This window comes from Micromys minutus, assembly GCF_963924665.1.
Source record: "Micromys minutus genome assembly, chromosome: 1".
Lineage (NCBI taxonomy): Eukaryota > Metazoa > Chordata > Mammalia > Rodentia > Muridae > Micromys > Micromys minutus.
This window is the reverse complement of record NC_137969.1, coordinates 67,422,434-67,448,881: the sequence shown is the minus strand read 5'-3', so window position 1 is coordinate 67,448,881 and position 26,448 is coordinate 67,422,434. Positions and strand designations below refer to the sequence as shown.

At 41.3% G+C, this 26,448-nt stretch overlaps 2 protein-coding genes across 2 annotated transcripts; both read right to left on the bottom strand.

Moving 5' to 3' along the window:
* OPN3 (opsin 3) lies at positions 1-26,362 on the bottom strand (the record flags this gene model as incomplete). The annotated part of the gene is made up of 4 exons (XM_080937147.1): positions 1-264; positions 763-1,014; positions 2,433-2,752; positions 25,996-26,362. The coding sequence occupies 4 exons, from the start codon at positions 26,360-26,362 to the stop codon at positions 1-3; spliced, it is 1,203 nt and encodes a 400-aa protein (XP_080793273.1).
* Positions 20,344-22,206, bottom strand: CHML (CHM like Rab escort protein; the record flags this gene model as incomplete). Its single annotated transcript, XM_080908420.1, has 1 exon — positions 20,344-22,206. One exon carries the CDS (start codon positions 22,204-22,206, stop codon positions 20,344-20,346), a length of 1,863 nt encoding a protein of 620 aa, XP_080764546.1.
* Positions 26,363-26,448: the final 86 nt, after the last annotated feature.

Below are 26,448 nucleotides of genomic sequence, written 5' to 3'. Positions count from 1 at the left end.
TTATAAAGGACGCACTTGGATTACGTCGACCTTAGATGCACTGCTTCGGTCACTGTCCTCGACGGAGAGGGACTCGTCACTGGTGATGATAAAGATGATGGAGGAAGAGTTGAAGGTCACTTTCTTCTTTGGCCTGTCCCCCTCTTTCTGTGACATCACAATGGGCCTGATCTGCATCTCACTCTCAGCTGCTGGTAGGTTTTTAGCTGGCCGCTGGCATCTCAGCAGGCGGAAGCATAGGAGTTGTAGAAGGGACCTCCGAAACTGCAGAGGAAACGGAGCAATAAGATCAATTATTGAGTTGTTATTTGTGTTTATGTGTGTGCGCATGTGTATGCAGGTGTGCATGCATGTGTGTGTGTGTGTGTGTGTGCATGTGTGGGTGTATGTGTATATGTGTGCTCAAGTGTGTGTGTGTGTGTGTGTGTGTGTGTGCGTTCTCGAACATTTGATACCTGCAGAAACCAGAAGAGCGCCTTGCATACCCTGGAGCATGTGTTACAGGCAGTTGTGAACATCCTGACAGGGGTGTTCTGGAACTCTAGAAGAGTAGCAGGCACCCTGAACCTCTGAGTCATCTCCCCACCACACTTACACAAAGTTCTTGACTTAGGTTCTTTTTCTTTAGATTTGTTGTTTTGTTTATCCTTGACACTGTTCTAAGTTGTTAAACCTCAAAAAAAAAAAAAAAAAAAAAAAAAAAAAAAAAATCTGTTCCTACTCATTACCCAGTGAAAAAAAATCCTTAGAGCCAGAGCTTACCTTTCTGATCATGAAGATGTAGATGACTGGGTTGTACACAGTGCTTGATTTAGCAAAGAGATAAGAAATGACAGACACAGTTGGAGTGACCAGGTGTCCATAGCCATTGACCACCAAAAAGCGGGTCACAACATAAGGCATCCAGCAGGTGAGAAAGACAAAGGCCATCAAAAAGCACATCTTGGCTACTTTCTTTTCATATCGTAACATCTTGATTACTTGAATTGTCTGAAGATCTTCAACACAGCGAAGCTGTAGAGAGAAAGGGTGAGACTGAAAATGTCCCCTTTCCTTTTGAAACAGATAAGCGGACACCATTGTTTGTCCTGTCTTGGTAGAGAAAGTACAGGACCACGGGAGGTTGACTTCTGACCAGAATCTTGCAGCTGGACCTAGCCTTTATCTCTCTGGTTTTCAGTTCCCTAAACTAAAACCTGTTGTGGTTGAGCTGAATGAATAAATCTTTATAATTGTTTGTGGGGTGTGTGTGTGTGTGTGTGTGTGTGTGTGTGTGTGTGTGTGTGTGTATAAAGGGGGTGGAGAGAAGAGAGGAAGAGGGATGTGCAGAGGATGGGCACAGGTACCAAGCATCTAAGAGCACATGTGTGGAACTCAGAGGACAACCTCCAGTGTAGGTCCCCATCTTCCACCTTGTTTTAGATAAGAAAGTGTCTCTCAGCTAGCCTGCAAGTTCCAAGAGATCCTCCTGCCTCAGCTTCTCATCTTGCTGTAGTATTTCTTGCATTACAGATACACATTATTGCACTCTAGCTGGCTTTACATAGATTTGGGGGATATGAACAGCAATTGCTTTACCCACAGGAATCATCTCATAAACTCCCATTGGTGGTTCTTAATTGCTTTTCTAACTTACTTAATAAAGGTAAAATAAATTATTTTATCTAGATTTATCAAGTCCCCAAAAGACAACCCAAAAGGCTTGTGGTTGAATAGAAACAATTTCTTCATGATTGAGGAAACTGTTTTGTTGAGCACCAATTCATAAATTTTCTGTCCCTGTCACAGGTCACAGACCCGTGCTGTGATAGGCATTCTATGGAGAGAAACCTACAGCCCTAAACATAGGCAATTTGTTTGTATGGAGTTCTCTGCTCTAATAATAGCTGAAGTCCAATCTCTTCCTTAGTCACTTCCCCTGCCTTCACCCCTTCTCTTAGACCTACTCTGCATGTAGTTATTTATTAGTCATATATTCATATGCATGCACACGCACATATACATAACCCTAACAGAAGCATGTGGCTGAAGTTAATGTTCCCACATACAACCATGTGTGTTCAAGTCCTTTACCCCTCTACTAATCTCTTGTAAGTAGTTTCCTGTGATCTTGGAATGAATCTAACTATGGGAATTGTAACTTTTCCGCTCAGAATTCTTAACTGTTGGGAGTGCTGTGGGTTGGAACTATCCATCTGCCTTTTCTTGCTTCTTGTGGCATTAGAGGATAGTACATAGGAGAGCAAAGGTCATCCCTCACTGATCTGCTTAGGGAATGCCTTGCAGGGCAAAGTTTTATGAGAGGTTAAGGCCCATAGAGTCTTCCAATTCTGGAGGATTAACTGATCATCTAGGGAGAGCTTGATTCTTTGTCTATCAGATGACAGATATAGACATGGTTTGGAGAGGGGCATCTGCAGCCTTCAACTCACCATCCGAACTGAATATAGAATATGGCCGTAGCAATGGGCTATGATGCCCATAGGTACCACCAGGCAGCCAAGAAACAGGAAGAGCACAAAGGAGGAGTCGTTGGCATCCTTGGATTTCCAGTCCACAGTGCAGCCCAGTCCATGTATGTCAAGGATGTACCTGTTCCAGCCCAGGAGAGGCACTCCTGCCCATGCTAAGGAGTAGAGCCAGATGTAGGTAATGGCCCTCCAGGCCCAGGAAAAGTTAATCACTCTGGCATGTACCACACGGATATAACGTTCATAGGCCAACACAGTGAGGGTGGTGATGGAAACAAACCCTGCAAGACAGAAAGGAAAAGTAGGAGATAAAGAGAGGAAAACTCTGGAAAACCATATGTCCCACCACAAACACTGTGGAGAACCTGAGAAGAATCAGAGGTCAATGGGATGTTCTAGAGATAGCAAGAATGCCAAAGTGGTAACAAACTAGGCTCCCCAGAAAAACCAATTAGGAATGCATTTACCTATGAAAGGAAACAGAGAATAAAAACAGCAGGTGGGTTGAAGGACAAATACCAAAGTCCTAATCCCAGCCTAGTCCCTAAAGATGCAGCCTCAGCCAAGGTTCTGCCAAAGAGAATGAGCAGAAAAAGCCACCGGCTCCCTGTTTCAGGGCCAGCCAGCACCAACCATGACATGAGGACTTGCCAGAACAGGAGCTGAACTTTTTCACCACAACTTCTACACCAGGGTGTTCAGAACCAAAGCAGCCTGGAGAGAAGACACGAAGAGCTCCAAAATCGCAATGTGCCATGCCTGGTGTGTCCTTTTGTCACCTGGGACTCTCACAGGGGAGGAAAACAAGCCTGGTCTTCAAAGAAGAAGCATGAAGGTGTTGCGGGTCCTGTTAAGTGGACCAATCCCAGTCCTCTGGCTATCTTGCTAAAATGGATTCTAGATAATGTCTCTAGGACCTGGATTTCTGTTTTCATAAAACTGAAGTCCATTTACATTATAAAATTCTATGAGGAGAAAAGTGAGAAAAGAAGAGACACCTGGCTTATGAGTTGGCAGAACAGTTACTATTCATTTGAACCGTGTGTTTTATATGTGTAAGGGTGGAGGGGCAGAATTGTTCTGATGTCTGATACATACACCATTAGTAACTGCTGAGTATTTATTCTTTCTGAACCAAAGAAGCCTGGGTTCTGGAACACAGTGTGAGGAAACAGCACTTCAGAGAGCAGAGACCAACAGAAAATGGTACATACACCTCGATTCAAACTACAGTAACAGATTCTGAGGGTTAAATCAGATGTTTCAGAAATCCAACTTATGTCTATAAAGACCTTACATCAAGAACAATATAACCTTTAATTATTTACCTAAAAAAGACATCTAGAAGCTAAGGACATAGCTGTGGGTAAGCTCACAAAGATGAACCTGAAATGGATTATGAAAGACAGATGCATAGGGTGGGTATTCTCCATGGAAAAGAAACTTCTACAAATGCAAAGTGAGCTCCCTGGGACTTCGGTGTCAGAGTCTGGACTGAGACAGATCTAGGAAGGCAAAGGTGGCTGGGCCATGCCGCCCACATTCAGTGACTGGCTGTGGTCCCCAGCAGGGGTCCCAAAGGTGATTTTACAACACAGCTTTTGGCTCCATTCTGAGTGCAGACAGAGTTGGGATGACTGAACCTAGTATACATTTAGATGTCACCTGCCAATGACAACCTCCTGCCTAGAACCACCCACAAGAAACAGACTGATATGAAACAGTCCAAAGAGTAAAATGGTGACACCTGTAAACTTGCCAAAGTAATCTGAGAACATGAGTTGAGTTTATTAGAACATCAGGAGAATCAGACCAGAGAACTCAGTAAACACACTAGACCAGCAAAGAGTGAGGTACCCTCATCTAGACCCTGTTTAGAGGACATGGTCCTGTGAAGACCACACTGACCTGTCATTGGACCGTCCATCAAGGGATGGACAGGCAGAGAATACCTGTCTTTGGTGCCTCAATCCAGCTGGGTTTCCCATTGCTTGACACTGGCCTATTCAAATTGCTGTCTGTCTGTCCATGAACTGGTTTTAGGAGCACGCACAGTAAGACAAACTATGTCCTCTTCGTGGACTTTTAAGGGGAAATCCCCGTTTGTCATCTGATGCCTATATATGAATGAATTTTATGTATGGATCAGCATATTAAACTCAGGTTTGGCAGTGAGCACTTTTACCTGCTGAGTCGTCTAACTGGCCTTCACTAATAATTTGTAATAGTATTCATCCTTTTTGTATTGTCATCCACATTTTAAATTATCCTGTGCTGTAATCCTGAAGACTTCCTCCTTCCTCACTACCCACAGTCAGACTAACATTTGAAAAGGGAAGGAGCGGGCCTTTGGGAAGTGGGAGGATGACCTTAGGGACCAGAAACAGGTCACCAGGGAAGAATGCAAAAGGAAAGAGAGAACCAAGAACCAGGTACCCGGAAACAAGCTCTGTGCAGCCACTGGGAGAGTCTGTGTCCCCTCCGTGCCCCAAAGACAGTGCTCTACAAAGTCAGTTCTCCACGGTGGGCTCACATCATGCTGACAACCATCTCCTAGGAGGAGACAGCTGTGCGAACAACTGCAGGAGTGAGGTAAGTGCTGTGTCTAGAACCTGGTGAAGTCGAGGGAGGCGGGGCCTACTCTCTACCAGAGGAACACTGAGAAGGGCTATAGAAGAACTGGGCTCTGGATTGGTGAATATGGAGAGTTTATGGAGTTGGCGAAAACGTGATAGGAAGTCAACAAAGCTGAGGGCTGGGGAGAAGGATCTGTAGATAAAAATACTTGCAGGGTAAGTGTCAGGAGCTGAGTTCTGATCCCCACTACCCACAAAAAAGTGGACACAGTTACACAGTCTGTAATCCCAGAATTTCTATATGTAAATTGCTGTGTAGACAAGATAATCCATGGAAGCTTCAAAGCCAGCAAGTTCTGCATAAGAAACGGTGAACAAAAGAACCTGTCTCAAAGGCAGAAGGCAAGGACCTAGACTTGAGGTTGTCCTCTGATATGTGGGGACCCATGTTCTTGCATAAGAATACATGCACACACACACACATACACAAACATATATACACCCATACCCACATAAGAATTAAAAACCTGAGATGCATCAGAGGCATTTAAAAGTTAATTCTCTGCATCAGCTTAAGTCAAACAGTTCTCTGAGATACAGCCTGATGATGCATCTGTTTACAGAATTTGCCAACATACACACAACATATACACTGCACACTCGGTACCATGCTAGAGACAAGAGAGAAATTATAAAAAGGAAGTGTATGAAACAATGCAATAAATCCCTTAGGATTTAAATAAATAATGGAATATGTTTGAGGCTATCGGCCTATATTAAGTTACAGCTTCTTTTCATAATTATCCCTTTGATACCAAGACAGTTAACGAATCTGAGAAAAATATTCTCTCTCTCTCTCTCTCTCTCTCTCTCTCTCTCTGTGTGTGTGTGTGTGTGTGTGTGTGTGTGTGTGTGTGTATTCTCTTGCTTCATTTGGAATGTGAATGAACTTAGTAAAATGGTAATGCATAAAGAGTTTTGCACATTTGAGAATAAAATTGCTTTGGGTTGGTGCAGAGTAAGCAGAAAGCACAGAAATGGAGAATGCTCTTGAGCTTCAATACAGGATGAGTCAAATATTCAAGAAGTGTTATTTTCTACCTTGGCCACTAGATGGTCACATCTAGTAGCATATTTCTAGATCACTGGCAAAATGAAATAAGCAATACTATAACAGAACAAATGTTTAGAGCAGTACTGCCTGCCTCCTGGGCCAGATGTTTGCATCTGTTAGAAGAGTTAGGGCCCATTACTCAAAGTAGCACACACCCACTTCAAAGAAATTGTTAGAAGAAACTCCTTAGCAGATCGAGGAGACCTTTTGTGGGCAACTGGTTGTTTAACCTCCTGAGGAACAAGGAGCAGAAGAGATGGGGCAGGTCTGCTGATCATATTCAGGAAGAGGTGAGGCTGTGCTTTGCTTATCTGCATAAGGCAATGGAACCGAAGACATTTGAAGACTACTTCATAAAGATACTACTTTGTTTCTTTTGTGGGAAACAAAACCCGTTACCTTTTACATCATAGGGTTAAGTAGGACCAAAAAATATATTAAATTTATTTAAAGAAGTCAGTTTGCAAAAAAGTAAGAATTCTGGCAAGATCAGCACTTCTTTCAGCATCAAGGTTGCCCTCTGTGCTTAAAGCTGCATTCAGCCTCACAACTGTGTCACCTTAAATTAGCCAATGTGAGGTGGAAATCTGGCCACTTTACACAAGGTACAGGATCTCTTTATGTTAGGATTAGAAACTCAGCAGGATCTTGGCTGGGTGTGCTTGCCTGTTTGATTAAGTACCCATCTGAAGAAGTAAAACTTTGCCTTGCAAAAATCCCTTTGGATCATGTGATCATTGTAATGAGGTCCCAGTGCTGTTTCTTACATAAGGAGTAAAGGTACACTTGTTTGAAAACACTTGCTTGGTATTTTCAACAAGGTGGCAACTCTTTGATACTTTGTTTATGATGTCTATTAGTTGGGAAAGCTTCCTCACCCCTTTCGCTAATAGCCAATAAGTTCATTCCAACCCAGTAACACAGAGAAGTGGACTATTGAGTGTGTCAGGGATGGTTCTGAGAAGCTCCTGTATGGTTTCATTTAACCCTCTCAGCACCACGATACATAGAAAGTACAGTTACCATTGCTGCTCAGCTGAGCCGGTGTTCAAACCATAGAGCTTGCTTCCTAAGTCCAAGTTTGGGATTTAGAAAGGAGATGTAATCTGTTCACTATTGACTACATATATTCCATTGCTGAGCTTAGCTGCCACATCGAGTCATTTTTTAAACTTAGAATTTACCAAGCTGTTGGAATGCTCAGTTTCCATTTAAGCAATAATTCTCGAGAACACCAATATGACCGTTGTTTTTTTGATTTATCATACTTAGGCTAAAAAATGTTCTAATGAATAATCTCCTCTTTCATATCTACTTCCTGCTGCTTCTCAATTTCCATTTTTAACCATTTTTTCTAAAACACAACATTTTCTGGCTAGTATAAAAGATCCAGTTTCAAAACCAAGGAAGAACAGCATAAGACTTAGAACTCTTTAAAATGTGTTTTAAATAGTTTGCTTTAAAAAAAAAAAAAAAAAACAACTCAAGAGCTAAGGAGATGGCTCAATGGTTAAGAGTCATTGTCTCAGAGGACTCAGGTTTGGTACCCAGCACTGACTTTGTGGCTCACAGCTATCTATATCTCCTATTCCAGGGGATCAGACAATTCTTTTTTAACCTCTATGGGCACCAGGTACACACATGGTATGAATGCATCTATGTAGGCAGAATCTCATCCAAATAAAATAAACTTTTTCAAAACCATTTCTACTAAGTACTTTAAACAGACCTATTGTTTACTGTCAGGCAGAAGCAGCCACTCTGTGCCTCTAGTGACTCATATTAATAAGCTGCCTTATTGAAGCCATCGAGTCCCCAAAAGAGTCAGTTGGCTGGCAGCGCTCATGCTTTGGTCTATGACCCTCTTCTCATAGTTCAAACATCTGCTGCTGTTTCCAGTCTTGTCCATGCTGCTCCTCACTAGTACTGCCTGTTTTGTCCATTAAATATGGTAATTTTTTAAAGGAAGGAGGAATAAGTAATTGTTGATGCAGCTGGTAAAATGCTGGGCATGGACACCCTAGACACCCTGTGGTAGCTTGGAAGACACCCACGATTTCTCTTTCCATGATCTTACCCCACTATTTAGGTCTTCTGAGAGCAGTTCTCATTAGCCTCTAACCCCTTTGACTTCCTGCTCAGCTCTGTGTCTTTCTACAGCCCGACTTGTACACACACCCCTGTTTTAGAATATTTACCATGACCCTGAGTTGGCAGACCTTTAGCTCTTTTCTCCGTCTTTCCAGATAATTGCTGATCCCTGCAACTGTAGCTGAGGGAAAGAGTCTCATTAAATCCCTGTATGTGCTTATTCCTGCATCCCAGAGGACACTGAACTCAAGGGAGACATTGCGCTGACTGTGTGACTAGCCTGAGGTCACAGGATCTTGCTTAAATGAAAACTCAGATCATCTGACTGCTGATCCAGGGCCTTTTCTGGATTACTTTTCCTAGAAAGATTTGTCCCAATCAAGTTGGCTGTGATCAAGAAGGAACCTTGAGGCCATTTTAAATCCATGAAGGAAAATTTTGTGAATGAACTGTGGCGTGGTGTTCGGGTACCTGTCCTAACAATGAATCTAGTTTCTAAGTACGCTCCAGCATGCCAGCTTAATAATTTGGCACCAAGGGAGCAAAAACGTGAGATAATTCAAATAAGCAAATTAAAACTATTAGGGAAGCTTAACAGCACAAAAGGAAGTTGAAAGCATGAGGAATCTGAGAAGTACCTAATTCTATTTCCATTCAGTCACATTATAATTTACAGAACTCTCCAGAGATCTAGGTTATACAGCAGAGGGTTGCAACACTATTTTAAGTGACTTTGTGTTATGATGCTATGACTCAACTAGAGAAGATCCATCCAGCCTAAGGGACCAGTGTATTTTCCTAAGAATGAAAAATGGAAGAAGTGTCTTTGGGTAAGTAATTAATCAGCTAGAGAATATAAGCTACCTAGGATCATAAGAGGACAATGGGGGAAGAAGATAAGAAGCCTGTGGGATGCGTTAAAGAAAGACATTGATACATGGCTGGGAAGTAAAACTCAGGAACAAAACGTCTAGAGCTTAAAGCATTAATTTATTAGGTGGCTGTGTGGGAAGTTTAAGGTGAAATCTATCTTGATGACCAGGATGGGGATTTGGGACACACACAAAGAAGTCATTTCCTCCAAAGTCCTAGTCATACTGAGTTCCCAGTGGCAAAAGTAGGAAGACAAAAAGAGAACCAGAGGCTGAAGAGGGAGCTTTATAGTTTTGTCCAAGGGCACAAAGGAAGACTGGGAGTCAGAGCGAGGCTGGTTCCAGAACTTCTCAAGCTTTCAAGCTACCCTTGAGCACCACCAAGGGAGGATTTATCTTTCCTTTTCCATGAGCACCAAGTCCTCGAGGTCAGAACAGTAGCCCCGTCTTTAACTGTTCTTCCACCAGCCCATCAAATAGCCACTGTGTATTCCCTAGGAGGCTGTCTTAACTGCTGATCCCAATGCTCAACCCACAAAAACACGGATTGAGTGGGCATCAGTTCCTATGGTGATTCTGACGTTCAGACCAGCTGCCCAGGTTGGTTTGAAGAAATGCCCAATCTCCTTTATTATAATCTCAGAGTTTTTGTTTTGTTGTTGTTGTTGCTCATTTTCCAGGACTTTTACCACAGGCCCACTCACTAGGCAGAATCTAAGTGACACTAAGGTACAGAATCTTTATGTATCACCCCTATTCCAAAATTCACCACAGACCTTTCTTTGACTGTGCCTTCTGCTCTCTGACCATCTCCATATCCATGTTTTCCTACTCAAGCCTCTAAATTGTTTTCAGCAGTTCTCAAACCTGAAACAGCAACTGACACCACCATGACCCTTTGTCTAGGTGGTGTGCTCACAGGAAAACTATTTAAGGAGCTTAGCACTCTATGGGATGTTGTTCAAGAAGCTTCCATATACATGGCAGGCTAACAGTTGATTTCTTTTCTCATTAGATCATATTGTTTGGCATACCTCTAGATTTTGTTGGAAGTAGGGTTCGTTCATCCTAAATGTGTTCTGAAAGAGAGAACACACACACACACACACCCACACACACACACACCCACCCACACACACACACACACACAACATCTACCTATCTGGAAGACAGACTCAAGTGGGTATATAATGGACCATTGGGGATGACAACTGCCGGCAGCTGGGAATGATCCAGAAAGAAGGCAAATGTCTATGAATGAGGGAAGTGATGGCCAGCCAAGGAAAGTCTGTATTTCTCATGCATCTGTGTAGTAGTGTGTTCAGTTTTGCAGTCTCATGGGTGGAGTGATAGAGGCACAGCATGAACGGTGCCTTGGAAAGCAGCAGTGGGGATCGCTGTGACGTGGCTTTCGGTACTTGATCTTTGGCAATATGGGATATTGGAAAAAACAGCTGGAAGGGTTGAGAGCCATGGTCCTCAGTAACCATCGGAGTTAAAGTAAGGAGGTAAAGACATTGTTCAAACATGTTGGATACTGGTCATGAGCACAGGCTGTGGGGCACGATGAGTAGGTCCGTGCTGGACAAGATCAAGAAATAAAGGCTGCATAAAGAAATGAGTTGTGGAGAATATCTCCCTTACAGGAGCCTTGCTGGAGATATGAGTTACAGTGAGACAGCTTTGGGAATAGGATTTGCAGGGTGTGGATCCTGAATGGTTTGTCGGTAGCTTATTTTCATATTGTTTTCTCTTTCTCATTTCACACTGTGGACCTCTGAGTCCCTTGCAGTTTCTCATTCATCTGAGCATGGTGCAAGGTGACAATTTAACACTAAGGTCAAGTCTGTATCCTCTTTTTGTGTGACCTTGAGTGGGTAAACTCAGGAGCTTTTACTTCCTTAACTATTAATAATGTGGGGTAATAATACCATCTAAGTATCCCGCAGAGCTGAACTGGAAACTAAGTTCATTAGCACCCACAAATCACATTTATATAATGCTACCTGGCCAGCAGTATGTAAAACAGTGTGTTGGAGCTAGATATTACAATTCATGTAGTTTTATTTTACATATATCAATGTTGCTTTAAGACAATTGCTAGTGATGTTGCAGGAGCATGTGCACAAAATGTGAATGCTTCGGTACATCTTACCAAAACTGCCACATAAAATTAAATTCCCAGTAACATCTGTTATTTATGTTAGCCCCTCTTTATATGGCACAGTACAAAACCTGGCTTTGCCCAGTGATCTCTGAGTCTACTGATCCTCATTCCAGAGAGGTGTCTGATGATTTTTTTTTTAAAGAACTTCCCATCAGTTTCATACCTACCCTTTAAGCTAAGTCTGTCATGGTCTCATGAATGCACATACCCGACAGTAAAGCATTAGTTTACTGAACCAATGCCATGTCAACACTGAACGTGGCTCTTACTGAAATTCCCTTTGACTTTTACATTTCTTTCCTGTACTACTTCTGTGCCATATTTCTTTCTCCACTAGGGAAAAAGTAAATTAAATAGATTGTGATATGTAACTGGAGGTCCAAAGTGGCAGTCTCCAGGCACAGGTGCTGATAGAAAAGAATTCTGAGCCCCGCAGGTCTGGCTTTGCAATAATATCAGAACAGTGTGTCTCCCTTCCTATCACAGGCTGGGTTCAATGCAAACCTATCCTGGGAGACTAATAAAGGGAGTGGCCATCCTTGCCTCAAATCCTTGAGTGTTCACAAAGCTATGAAGGAAAAGATTAGGAATCTTAACAGTTCAGAACTAATGGAGGGGTGGAGGCGCCATTTCAAGTCAAACAAGGACTTTGTTTCTACCATGTTTCTGACAGTGAATACATCCCCTTGAATCATTCCATGTTAATCCTCTCGTTCCTTGAGGTCTAGGCTAATTACACTCACATTTGTGAGGAATTCCTAGATCTGCCTCCAAGTAACTTTCCCGTGCATTTCTGATCTATGCCTGAGTTCTCGTCATCTGTACAGCCTGAAATATTCGTACAATAAAACATATTAACTAACTGTAGGTCAGTGTCAGCCCCAGTAGACCCTGAGCTGCACTGCTTACCTTTCAGTGACACTGGGACTTAATGAACAGTCTGTCTTATCCCATGTAGAAACACAAATGTTTATCATCAGAGTTGCTTTAAAGAAGTAATTAATATATGAAGGAAAAAACAGTTCCTGAAATGTACAGTTTCTTGAGCCTCTGGACTAGATCTGAAGCATCGCTCCGTCCCAGCCTGTGAGCTATGGCATCAGATGAGCAGAGTTCATTTGAAGCACATTTCTGCCCTCATCCTACTTACCAGCTTCGTGAGGTTCACCAAATTCCTTGCCTTTAAAGACTGTTTTCTTTTCTGCAAAACGAAGCCAATAAAAGCACCTAACCTGGGTGGTTGATGGAGATGAAACAAAAGTTAACAAGAACTTACAGGCGTGCCTGGGAAAAGGAAGTTTTCATCCATAGTCATAAAATTTGGTCCAGAAACTGGGATAAGTAGTGCTCAGTATGTGATGGTTGTATTGGAACCTATGTAAGCCACTGTGAAACCATCTCAAGGGTTTTCTGTGTGAATTAGTACTCCATCACAATTTGACATTTCCTACAGTTAACATCTGCGGCACTGTCTCAACATCTGCTAAACTTCTGGTTGATTGTCAAAGGAACTGCAATTCCATTCTGGGCAACTCATTCAGTTGTTCTGTTGGCTCCTCTAAAACTCACAGCGTCGAGTCAGAAGCATGTAATGAGAGCTTTCACATAATGCTCTTTCAGAGAGCATTTCAAAATATGCTATCTTTTTATTAGATTGTGGGTAGTTTTTTTTTTTCTTCAGCATATGAAAAATTCCTCCTTTCTATTGCCTTGGAATTATTCTATTTCTTGGAGATATTTTTACAAATACATGAAATTTTTCATTTATATCTGACAAAAATGGGGGATGTTAACTGATTCTCTGAATTGTTGGCATGACCATAGATCTCCAGAAGGAAGGCAGTGTGGACTGGTAAGGGAAGGGAGATGGGTGAGCACAGGCAGTGCCGTGATGAACGAAGCAGCTCAGTGCGAGAACTAGAATTACTGTGTGTAGTGACACAGTACAAAGAACAAGTGACCTAGTTAGAAATACAGAGAAACAAGGTTCCTTATTCAGGGTATTTATCTGGTCTGAGTGTCTCAACCTTGGGAGCACTGATGTCTGAGTGACTCCGTATTGAAAGGGAGCAGTCTTGAGCTCACCTGAGGTAAATACCCTTACCTCGATCTCATGGCATGCTGTGTAGCCTCCCCTTCCTCTTCCCCGTTTGACAACAAAGGTTTCCAACAGTCCCCAGGGCCTCCTAGAGGGCAGATGTCTTGGTTCGAGAACCTCTGTCTAAATAGTAGAAAATTAATAAAAGTACTAATAGAGCATCTTAAAGGAAAAGCTTGTGCCATTTTGAAATGGTCTCATTGGTTCATTCTAGGCTGGTTCTAAAAGGAAAACTCATAATTACTAATTGTGTACAAGCAAGGTCCTTGGATCTTTAACAACACACATTGCAGTATTTCTTCCTTCTGATATAAAATGCTTGAAACTTATTTAGAAGGTTTAATTATAAAATTATGAGCATAATAATGCTAACTTACAAAGAATAATCACAGTTAGCAATAATAAATATGAGATGAATAAAGGAGTAAGTAGATCTCAAAAGACAGACTCTGGCCTTTAACTATATGCCATACAGCAAAAATAAGTGAAATTGTGGTGCATGCCTATAACCTTAAAATTGGGAGGTGGAGAGTCACGAGTTCAAGATTATCCTTAGCTACACAGCAAGTTCAAGTTCAGCTTAAGCTATAAAACTCTGCCTCAAAGAGGTAAAACCAAATAACAACCCCCCCGTATGAATCCTCCCATGCAGATGTCTTCAAGAATTTCCTTGACGTTTGTTATTTTCTACAAACTATAAACTGCTTGAAGATGCTACCTTTTTCTGACTGAACGACAAACACCTACCTTCCTGACACCTGCCAATCATGCATGCCCCTTGCCATTCTTCTTGTGGGCACGCTTCTATAAGCAGTTGTAAAGATTAAACAGATGTGCAGACACAGTAAATGCTAAACAGACGGGACAACCGTAGGAATAATTAGTGTAATACCCTTGACAGCAATAGCAGGATAAATGGGTTTCCCATGTGAGCATAATTAACATCCCCATCCTTTCAACCCTAGTCAGTCTACTTTAATCCATAGCATGTTTGCTGAAAGCTAACTTCCTGCACCATCCCTTCAGGTTGTGATTTGCATAAGAGATGCAGGCACATCTATATACTAACTAGGAGTCCAGGCACATCAGTTAGATCTCAGGACTCTTGTTAAATGGATATAGACTTGCCCTTCTTTACCTTACATTGGTACCCTAAAGGAACTAGTCAGTATTCTATGCACACTGTAGCAAATTGCTGTCCTATTACCCACAAAACAGTCAAGTCACCCATGATATGCATTTGACACATTGTACACAAAGCTAGAGATATTGTTCCCCCTGTTAAAACAGGAATACATCCTTTCATTGATTAAAAAGAAACAACAGCTCATTCTGACAAAGGCTAATAAGGGGGTTGAGGATGTGGCTAGGCTGGAGAATATTTGCCTAATATGCAAGATAGCCTGGGTTCAATCTCCAGCATCCCCAAATTAGGTGTGGGCACACACCTGCAATCCCAGCCAAAGAGAGAGGTACAGAGGTCTTTTGAAATCCAAGGTCATACTCATTAAACTCGAAGACCGCCCAAATATATGAAATCTTGTCTCAAAAAACAGTAATAATAAAAGCTATAAAGACTGGCAAGATGGCTCAGTGGATAAGGGACCTGCTTACCAGCCCACGGATCTGATCTGAATCCCTGGAAACCTTGTAGGAGGTCAGACAAACCAGTTGCCCTGACTTCAACAAGTAGACTCACTGTAGCAGCTCCCACCCCAAATAAATATATAAATGCAAATTAAATGCTGACACAGAGACCAATGGGAAAGGACTTCCAACTAGATCAGCCAGGGAGGCAAATAAGGCCGATGCTGAACAGAGCTTTAGTTTCCGTACTTCTGGCTTCTGTCAGTTGGCTCTTTATATTGGCACCTCCCTCAACACTCAGGACCTTGTGCTTTGAACTCAGTCTCTTATACTTCCTCCTCTACTCACAGGACACAAAGATGCTGAAGGTTAGATGGAGCAGATTTCAGCAACCGTTGATTGATCCAGCTTTTAGTCTTCAAGCAGTCTGTTCCCAACTATGTAACTCAAAGCTTTAGTACCCTCCTGAAGAAGTGCCATGGGGGGGGGGGGGGAAATGTGTGTGCTGGGGGTTAAATGTTCTTATAAACTGTTACTCTAAAAAGAAAAGCGTAGAAAGTAAAATTGTGGGGAAAGGGTCGGTTTTCAGAGGAAAGTCGAGGGTAGTGAATAGAAAATGTCATATATGATTGTTAATGGGAAGGCCACCTTACCTTAGCACAAGGGTCCCAGCAGGCTTCTCAGGTAGACATGTCCTGTTTGCTTTCAAACTGTTAACACTTAAGCTGACTGTCACTGTAGTCATCTGGGGTTTAGCTAATGCTTTGCAATAAATCACTTTGGATCACTGAAGCTGAAGGAAGAAAGCACTGACCTGTGTCTTCAGTCCCTGCAACTGCTCAGTGGGCACCCATGAATTGTCTTCATGGCCCTCAGACTTAAGTCTCCACAGTAATGTATTGACTTTAGATTTGGATCACTATGTAATTCTCATGCTCTATCTCTTGAGACAGGATGTATGCATAGCCCTGGGTGGTTTGCTATGTAGACCAGGCTAGCGTCAAACTGACGGGAATCCCCCTACTTCACTCTCCCAAGCTTTGATATTACAGGTATGCACTATCATGGTGGGCCATGGGAGATCTCCACACTGACCAACTGCAATATACCTACTATTTTTATAATTATTTCTTAAAGTCTGACAGCTGAGAAAGGGCACAAAGACAAAAAGCAATCTCCACCAAACTTTCTTCTTACTAAGTATTGCAAATTTCAGCCACACATCTTTGGAGATAAACTTTTACGTATGTTTTTAATTTAAAGCAGATTTTTAATGTTTCTAGGATATCAGTATTTTTTCATCAATTAAGCAAACCATTTCACCAATGAATTTTTTATTTTAGTTCTACATGTTAGTTACAGAAACAACGAGATCATATATTAGCCTGTAGTTACATGCCTTCTGATTACTTCCAGTATAGAGGTCTAAATGTTTACACAATTATTTAGCCAGCACACAATAATTTCTGGTGTAAACTAACATTTTTTTTGATCTTCAGACATGTTTAAGTACAATCTTACATATGCCATTTAACTCTCTGTAAACTTACAACAGCACTGGCAATAAATACAGCAAAACTAACCCATGTCTTAGCCAGTGGGCTTTTTAAAAACTATGTAAATGGAATCACTAGAACATATGTTTCAAAGGAGTTTTATTTATTCATTTGTTCGTTCTGAGTATTTTCCTGGACATGTGCTACTCAAAGTGATGTCAAAAATATCCATCATAGAAGTCTGGTTCACCTCCTAAGTAGTTCTTCAAAATGACCATGGGTACATGATGCTACTGTATGAAAACTCATGCAGATTTAAAAACAGTAGGAACTCGGTCAACAGTGCTTCGATCTCTATTTTAATGAAAATTTGATGATCAAATTAATTTGTTTTACTTTTTTTCTCATTTGCAATCTTTCTCTTTATACTTTATATTCTGCACAAGAAGAGTAGGAAGCCTCAAGAATTTGCATCCACTTAAAAAAATAATAAAAACAAGCCAGGTACACACCTTTAATCCCAGTAGTTGGGTGGCAGAGGCAGACAACTCTCTGAGTTTGAGGCCAGCTTAGTCTACAGAGCAAGTTTCAGGATAGCCATGGCTACACATAGAAACCCTGTCTCAAAAAAACTGAACTTAAACAAAAATAAAATATACCCACATAATAGAGACTGCTTTTATATTCCACCTTTTCTCCTTGTTTTGTTTTTTTCAGTTTAATTTTAGTTGATGTATCCTGTCAATGTTCACTGCCAGAACATTCCTGGGCACCATTACTGGGGTAAAAATCAGTCTTCTTATTTTTATTCTTAATAGATTTATTTACAAATAAACTGCACTACTTGACCTACCCTCATACTGATGCAGTCTTCCTATGAGCATCTTCTAAATACTTCTTTCCAGATAGCTGACTAATCTTAAGTTTCTTGAACTCAGCACCACAGAACATTTAGATAGGCTGTATATCATGCCTTAGGGACTTGAAGGGAAAAGCCCTGTATTTTCCCCTCTAAAATTGAAGGTGGGTTTCCCTTCGTATTTTCCTGAATAATTTATCACAATTCTTTCAAATTACATAAAACATAAGCTTGGCATCACAAATGGCATTATAATAAATACCATTTACATAAAGATCATATGCTGCCATTACTTTAGATATGAGTTCTTATACATCATTCAACTTGATCTTCACAATATTTGTTAAGTATTATTTCTACTTTTTAGATGGTAAATGGAAGCTAAAAATAGTTGCCTTGAGATCAGACAACTATTGAATGATGTGAGGTCTCTCTGTGTTTACACAATTTCCTTCAAGCCAAGATAGCTCTCATGGGGGAAATGCTCATATATTAAATTTAGCTCCTTCATTAAACCTTCTATTTTAGTATGTTTCTTAAATTATATATGTATGTGTGTGTATGTGTGTGTGTATGTATATATATATATATATATATATGAAGCAGTGCTTTTTAAAATTCTATCACTGTTGGGATCTAGAGATTAAAAAAAAACGTATCTTACAACTTGTGAAATTATCTTTTGTTTGTAGTATATTTATATGATGTTGTAGATCATAAAGTCATGGAAATAGTATATATTTGCACTGGTTTCTTTCTGCATCGTTATGTTGCATTTTTATTCTAGTGAAAAGTTTTTAGCCATATACAGATAAAAGTCGTATATGGCCTTTCAGCTTGATAGTTCATACATGCTTTCCCAATATAAATTTGAGTTAAGTTTTAAGTTGTTGCTTATCATATTATGAACAGCCTACAAAATCATTCACAAACATAATTAAAGCAAATGTAAGTTTCTGGTTAGTGCAGTTAATAGTATGGGTTCTAACCACTTGTTCTGTTCCTGCTGATGTATGGCTACTCTGCTGGACACAAGCCCTGTAGGCCCGAGTCACTGTAATTAATTGTTTCTGTTTGTTGACAGCTCTTTGCCAACGCTGTACTCTGCAGTTCCCACCTACCTGGAATGAGGGGTTTTGTTTGACTTTTAGAATAACGCCCTTATTGAGTCAAAATATAATTGGTGAAAAGCAGCATTTATGATTTTATTTCTTAAACATCTGATAACTACAATAAGTCCATTCTAACTTGTTAGAAAATTAGATAATACTCCTAATAGCTTTTAAATACTTTTTACTTGTTTGTCTTACTTCCAACTTAAACAAACAAACAGTGCTTTGGCCAAGTCTAATCTTTAGTTCCATTACATTCAGTTCTGTCTTTTGAAATGTCTGTTTATCTTTTACAGGTATGCTTCTTTTATATGTCTCTGGAGTAGACTGTAATTCTGATAAAATTTAAAAAGTGGGTTTGAATTACTTTCACTTCCATTTTACCGATCTTAGAATTGTTATTCTCTTAATTGCTATTTTAGGTCATTTCAGGTATTTCAGTTGTTCTGCTAGATTTCAACCTTAAGATCTACCCAGTATTATTGCTTTACTGTATTAAAACAAACAAACAAGCACTAAGACCAACCGATGGCTGTCTCCTCTGGGCATGCTGTCATGCCTGCTGGCCTCACTCAGAGAAGTATATACTCAGAACACACTGTGGTCTATTAACATGCTGTGCTCCCTCCCACAGTATAGAGGTTTTCACTGCTGGGAAACAGCATGTGGTTATAGAGAGAAAACTTCCCATTTTCCAGGTAACAGACATGTAGTAGTCATTCCCTCTGTCTGTTACTGATGCTTATGAAAGTCCGGCCAACCAGGTGGCATGCTTTACCCTGAGAAGCCTGGATGGGAAAGTCTATGTAAAATTTAAAGCTATATATAATCTTACATTAAGATACACCACTGTTCCTTCTCAGGAATTCCTTTCTAACAATTTCTAAACATCTATCCTAACGTACCTTTTGTGGGGTAATTTATTAATTTATGTTAGCCTGAGTTGGGAGTTCTTTTAAGTGTCAGTTCTTTTTATTGTCAGCTCTATAAATTTTTCTCTGAGCAAATCTTGTTCCTTTAGTTTTCTTTATAATGTACTTCTTTTTTTGTGGGAGGAGGATTGTTTTGCTTAGAAATAGTGTCAACACTGTAGCCCAGACTGACCTGGGTTACAGCAATCCTCCTGCCTCAGCCACCTGAATGACAGGACTATGAGTGAGCCACCATGCCCAGTCTGTGGTGTACCTAAAATGTGAACTTATTTGACTACTAAGAGGTACTCTTCTTGTAAGGTAGAAGGCTAACGTAGTCACTGCCTCCTGAGTTCCAAGGGTCAAGAAGGTGAATTCACATGTAAGTGTAAACCCCGAGGCATAGCAGCATGCACAGCTAAGCTCTGACAGCTGTGTCTTATCACATGGCATTTGAATTAGCTGCTACTCCTACTACCATCTCATTCATGTAACAGAGAAACTTCTCCCAGTTTATTACTTATGTGTCCCTCTATGTATCTGAGGTGGTAGCAACAGTAGTAGCTGCAGCAGTAGCTAAAATCATCCTTGGGCATTAATTTAGTTTTTTATTTTTAAAAAAAAAAGATAAAACCTAAACACAGGAGCAAGCATGATATTACCTTAAGGGTGCTAATGAGGGACCCAGAAGTTTAAAAAAAAAAAAATCTGAATTCCTGGAGCCAATTCTGAAACAAAAGAGCTGAGTCACCAACAAATCAGTTGCTGAAAGGTTAGCAGTACCCAGTATCTCAGTGTTGAAGACACGTGAACAGTGCTTCTTACAGTTACAGCTTATTCAGGTGGTGGCTGTCTTTCGTATGACAACGTGTTGTTGAGTCCAGAATGTAAGCGTTGCCAGTGTTTTCTTTTGGTTTCGAAGGTGTTCTGGGTTTGAAAAGTTCTTGCTGTCCTTGGGGTGTGTTACTAACTCCAGGAGGGCCTGGTTGCTAGCCCTCTGCTTCAAAGATGATGTCTTCAGGGTTTGGTGGAGGAGGGCAGAACTCTTCCCTGGGGAAGAGCTCCTGGAACAGAGCTTCCGCTTGCTTGACTGCATGCTCATTCCCCAGGCCACAGTCAGGCCCAGAGCAGACGTACACATTGGAAGGTAAGCCACAGTATGAGCTTCGGCTCACTCCTGAGGAATCTCTCATATTAAAATAAAGAGCCCACAAGAGTCTTGGTTTTCTGAGTTCTTCTTTGTCTGCTTCTGCTTCTGCAAAAGGAATGAATAACTGCTTCACCACAGGTTCCAAGTCTTCTCTGGCTGTTTTTGAAGAGACACAGGTCAGGTGGACCAGATAGCTGTCCTTCATGCATGTCATGGTTGAAGAACATAATTCCATGACCCTTACAGAAGTGGTTCCTGGCTCCAGGGGAGGTACTACCAATATGGAAATCTGCTGGTCTGAATCTGTCTTCAGGATGGACTGATCAGTGATGAGCACTGCCCTCGAGATCTGCTTATACTGCACGTTTGAACATGTTTCCTTAGAAAGGTAACTGTCCTCCACAATAACATAGTTGGCACTTATTCTCTGACCAAAGTCATCTATGATTCCTTTACATCTTCCAGAGTTTTTGTCAACTACAAGGCATTGGACTTTATGGCGAAGACAATAGACTCCACCAAAAACTGCACACATCCTGCAGAAACACTGGGGAATTTCTCCTTGACCATATAAAGGAAATATAAAGGGAGTGTTGCCAAACCTTCCAAGACACTGAAGGAAGGTTTTTGTTGCTTGAAGGCCATCTAACGTAGTGCAGGATGATTCTGATGTCATTGCAATTGAGTATAGTATGAAATGTTGGAGGTTGGGTGTTAGTTTTTTAGTTTTTAAGTAGTCAGAGAATGAACATTGTTTGAAATCTTGGTATTCATCAGAATGCTGTTCATAGTCTAAACAGAATGTAAGAAACTTCATTAGCATCCTTTTTTCAACCATAGTTAGCTCTTTACTATTAAAGACATCTGCTCTGGAGCAAGGTACCTGTTCTATCTTCCCTTCCCGAAATGCAAGGATCCTAGTGACATTCTTAAATTCTGCATAACGACTAACATTTGACTTGATTAGAAGATCAATCAGTGACCCTTGAGAATACAGCAGCTTTGATACCAAGTCAATATTGAATCTCCGGCTCTCCTTCACCATTTGAGAGTAAGTAATCCTATTTCTCTTTGGTTGTTCAATGTTGTCTTCAACAACAAGTTTGTGTTCACCTTTATCTCCTTCTGAAACTCTCTGCATACCGGTTTCATCTCCACAGTACTTTTCTTTCTCCAGTGAGTCCCCTGCATCAGCTGAGGGTGGTGAAAGTTCTCTATCACTTCCCTCTGTATGTGTAGAAGGAGCGTCATAGTTTGTAAATAATTCTGAGTGCCCGTCTTTGGGTAAGCTTGCAGAATCCAGAGAGTCAGCCAGATTAGCAGACGCCTCTGGGGAGGAACTTTGCAGAGCACCAGTCTCTTGCATGCTATCCTCCACATCTTGACTAGCATAACAGAAGACTTCTGTGTGCTGAATAGTTTCATCCTTCTTGCAAAGAGCAATGGCTTCTTCTGTTTCATGGATCAGGTCTTGCCACATGGGAGTCATGCCTTCCTCGCTGTCATGGTTCTGTTGATAGTCCTTCAGCCACGACAGCAAACCTGTAAAGCTGAAACTCGCCCAATTCCCGCCATAGTAACTCCTTGAGTCAACATGCAGAACTCTCTGTCCAGTTCTTGAACATGCGGCTGCCAGGATGGACTCAGACAAACCTGTCCCAATGATAATGACATCAAACTCTGTGGGAAGCTTGTCTGCCATCCTAGGAGCTAAAGCTTCAGGCCACAGCAGATGAAAGAACACTGTATGGATCTAGGTTGAGGGCTCTTCTGAGGTATTGATGCTGTAATAAGATCTCTACTTGTGATGTTCATTCAGAAACACTGAGTTTATAAGTCCTAAGCTTTTAACTGTTACAATTTTTAAACATTAAAAACAAAAAGTCAGTAGCAAGGAAAACACAATAAAGTGCATGTAATCATATCTGAGTACTCATACGGATGTGTCCTTTTCGTTTCTGCATTTCACCTTAGCGGTAAATGTTACCATGCATTTGTAACTGGAACTCTTCTCTGAAAGAAGAAAATTCAAGAAAAGAACATAATTGTAAATAATATAAAAGCAATTTCATGCAACAGCAATTCCAATCCACTGGAGTCCGACTTGTTAATGTGGATACAAACCTCTATCAAAAGCAATTCTTTAAATGCTTTCTGAGAGTTCTTCTAATGAACAGAAGGTATTTTATATCCCCTCCCCTGAAGTCAGGCAATACTGTTGTGAGGCACAGACACAATATTCTAATAAATAAAAAGGAATATACAATTACTGATTTTTAATAAAATATTACACAATACCATGAGCTTAGACTAAATGTGATTTAATGCATTGATGGAAACACACTATGTATTGTGATCATGCCAACAGAATGGGGAATATTACTGTGACCAGTAAAGTCTGTAGGTAATCCCAGAACAGCAATAGAGAAGATTTTTACACTCCTAACTACAGTAGATACACGAGACACTCAGATATTCAGATATTACCAAAGAATTGATTAGTAACTGGCACTTTAAAATATGTAAGTATGTAAAAGAGCAAGCCTGAGGGGAAACAGTTTTATAACGTTTTCAGTATCAAATTACATGTATAAGTTAAAAAAGAAAGTTCCTGGTTACCTATTTAAAACACTGTCACATAAATATCGATTCTTCACATCCAAATAAGGAAAGACTTGCATTTTGCCAGAATGTCTCAGTAACCATGAATACCTTTCTAAAAGGTTATTTTTATTTCTAAAGAAATAATGAAAAAAGATTCTTCTGTTCCCTTCCACCAAAATGCTGGCTAAAGATGCTAGGTGTGGCTGGTGACTGTTCCCTTTAGACATACTCACCTGGAAGTCTGCAGGCTAACACACTTATACACCCCATTGCAAGTCTTCTGATTGCTCATCATATACAGTAGCAATAAGTATTCTTTAGCTCCTCTACTTTTCACTACCAATAAATCTGCTGACATCTAGGTGCAGGTACAAGTAAGAGAATAGTTATTCTGATATCTGTAAAATAAGCCATCCAATTGGGATTTAAATGAACTTTACTAGGTCACTGGATGGACGGATCAATTTAACTGAAAAGTGATCCTAACAAGCCCAGTTGGTGTAAACCTCTGACCAAGATTATCAGGGATTCAACTTATTTTTAGCCTTCTCTGAGATGTCAGGACCAGAGCCCAGATTAAAGCAATTGCTTGGTTCCCTTGTGCATCTATATGCAAGAATATGTGAAATACTTACTCGAGCTTCGAGCAGAGTATAAAGGGGGAGAGAAAACCTATAAGCATATCTAAAGTATAAGCATTTCCTCGAGGCACAGAACAAGGCTGAAGGTAATGGTAAGAGGGGAGGGGTTACAAGCACCAAATGTAGGTACTTTCTAACCTACAGATGTCACTATAGCCTTCAAAAAGCAAAGCAAATGGGATGATGGATGACTTTAACCACAGAAAGCTCAATAGTAGATAACAATGATGGTGAAACGAAACCGACAGTTTGTATAGCGAATGGCTAGGGAAAGCCTAGACAATGGGGTAGCCATAAGGCCCACCTTGTGCCATCAGCCTCACCAAAGCCTGGAGTGAGCAGCTAGCAACTTCCAGCAATTATATCTTCTCCTTCAGTACTCAGAATTGATTAGTCCTGGCTTAGAAACAAAAAAGGGAAGAGTCTTCTCTATCCCCATCCTTTATCCTACTTAAGCATATTCTGGGAACAGAAATTCTTTGCTAAGAATGTTAAATTCTGTCTCCAGGAAATAACTTATTTACAATCCTTTAGCCCCCACAAGATCTATATTAGGTTTTAGGATGGGGATAAATGTCATGATTCAAAGTCCTAATAGATGCCCTGAATAAAGGAACCCTCCAGTAAAACAACCTGGTGGATGTTCCTTGTAGGCTTTAAAGAAATCTCTTCTGATGCTGAGAGACCCCAGCAGGAATTCAGAAGGGGAAGAATGGGCAGAGAACATTCTGGAAGATAGGGCTGGCAGAGCAATCCAGACAGATAGGGTAGGTGCTGCAGACATAAGACAAACTGGACCGTTCTTGTTTTCTCAGTCCCAGGTGGAGACACTGAACACCATAGCAGAAAAGTACTTCACGGAAAAAAGAACTTTAATGTCTTCAAACACCTGCCATCTACTCAAGGGATTCTGCGAGCTAAGCTCCTGACACATCACCTTGTTTAAAGATTAATCTGTCTAAAAAACCCTCCCAACAAACAGTGTTGTAGGTAACAGAGAGAATAATTACACAGACAACCGATCTTACCACTCAAATCCTCTTACAGACCTTTCTTGAGGTTCAATATTGTTATATAAAGGAAGTCCTTAGATCAATGTTTATTAGAGGGAAGAGAATAAGTATCAGAATTGCCAAATAGTGAAAAAAAATCAGCTCCTAAATTTTGTTTTAAAACTTTAAAAAGGGAATCATGACAAATACCATGAGATTTGGGTTTGTCACACTTAAGCTGGCAAATGAAACTATCCAGGATATTACATAGATGTTTTTCTCTAAGATCTGCCAAGATCAAGGCAATAGTAAATTATCCATGTGTTTTAAGGTTTGTAAAAAAAGGACTTTATGCCTTAAGAAATATCCATTTCTATTTTAAATCGTTGTACAAACAAAATCCTTAGGACACACACACACACACACACACACACACACACACACACACACACACGTTTTTCCCAGGCTTAGAATACTGGATTAGTCAACCTTCAACCTGTCAATTCTCAATATGAATCTTTAAGAAATCAACAAGTTCTACTTTAATTAAATGTACTGGCTGCCCTGCTATTTATTCAGGAGTTGGACTTCTTTGAACCATTTGTAACCTCTGGTGTGACAGAACCCATGTGAGGAAATACAATAAAAAATATAATACAGTCTCGCCCCCTAGGAAGCACTCAACTGTTTAGAATTGCTAACGAGTAAAAGGGAGTAAAATACTGAGTTATTTAGGATTCTACATGTCATTTTGAGACACAAATACTAAATTTATGAATTAAATATCTCCTTCCCGCTTCCACTTTTCAGTTGACTTTTTTCTTGCATCGCTTGACTCTACAGGCCCTCATTTCTTTCTCCCTGCGTAAAGTCCACTGTGAGATGCCCTGTTGAGCTACAATAGGAAGTAAAAACTGATGAGAGGATCTCAGGTGGGTAGTGGCTGGGAGACTTTGGAAAGTGCTGCAGAGGCATGGGGAACTAGGTGTTGATGACTGGTTGGGAGGAAGGGTGTGTAGTCCCCAGGGCAGGGGATGGAGGGAGAAAAACAGAGTTGGGAATGGAAGACCAGGCAGAAGGGAGGATTCCTAGAAGGGAGGAGAACGTTGGGGATGAAGGGATGTTCTCAAGGAGGAGAGATAGGGAGCTGTGGGTGGTGACTGGCTATCAGGGACGATCCCGGGCAGGCCAGAAGCCCAGAGCTGATGTACCCAGGGAAAGTTGAGAGGCTAGAACGCGTCCCGGGCGACTCACCAAAGAGGCTGCCGCTAAACCCGTCCCACGCGCAGCCCACGGCGTCCCACACCCAGCCGTTCCGCAGGCAGGACGCGAAGGTGAAGGTGATTCCGAACAGAGATACCAGCAGGTCGCCCAGGCTCAGGTTGACCAGGAAGAGGTGGGTGGGCGTACGCAGTCGCGGGAACTTGGAGTAGAGAAGCAGCACCAGCAGGTTGCCGCCGACGCCCAGCAGCGCGAGGCAACCGAGCAGCAGCGCCAGGCGCTCGTACGCGGTGGGGCTGAAGAGAGGCGCGGGGCTCCGCGTGCCCGCCGGTGTTGCGCCCTCGGCGCCCGCCCCGTCCTCCCAATAGCCCTGGCCGCCGCTACGGTTCCCCGAGTACATGGCCCGACGCCTGCGCGCCGTGAGGGAGAGGCTCGGTGAGCAGGGCGGCCGGCGGCGCGGCGAACGGGGTGGAAGTCACGCTCAAC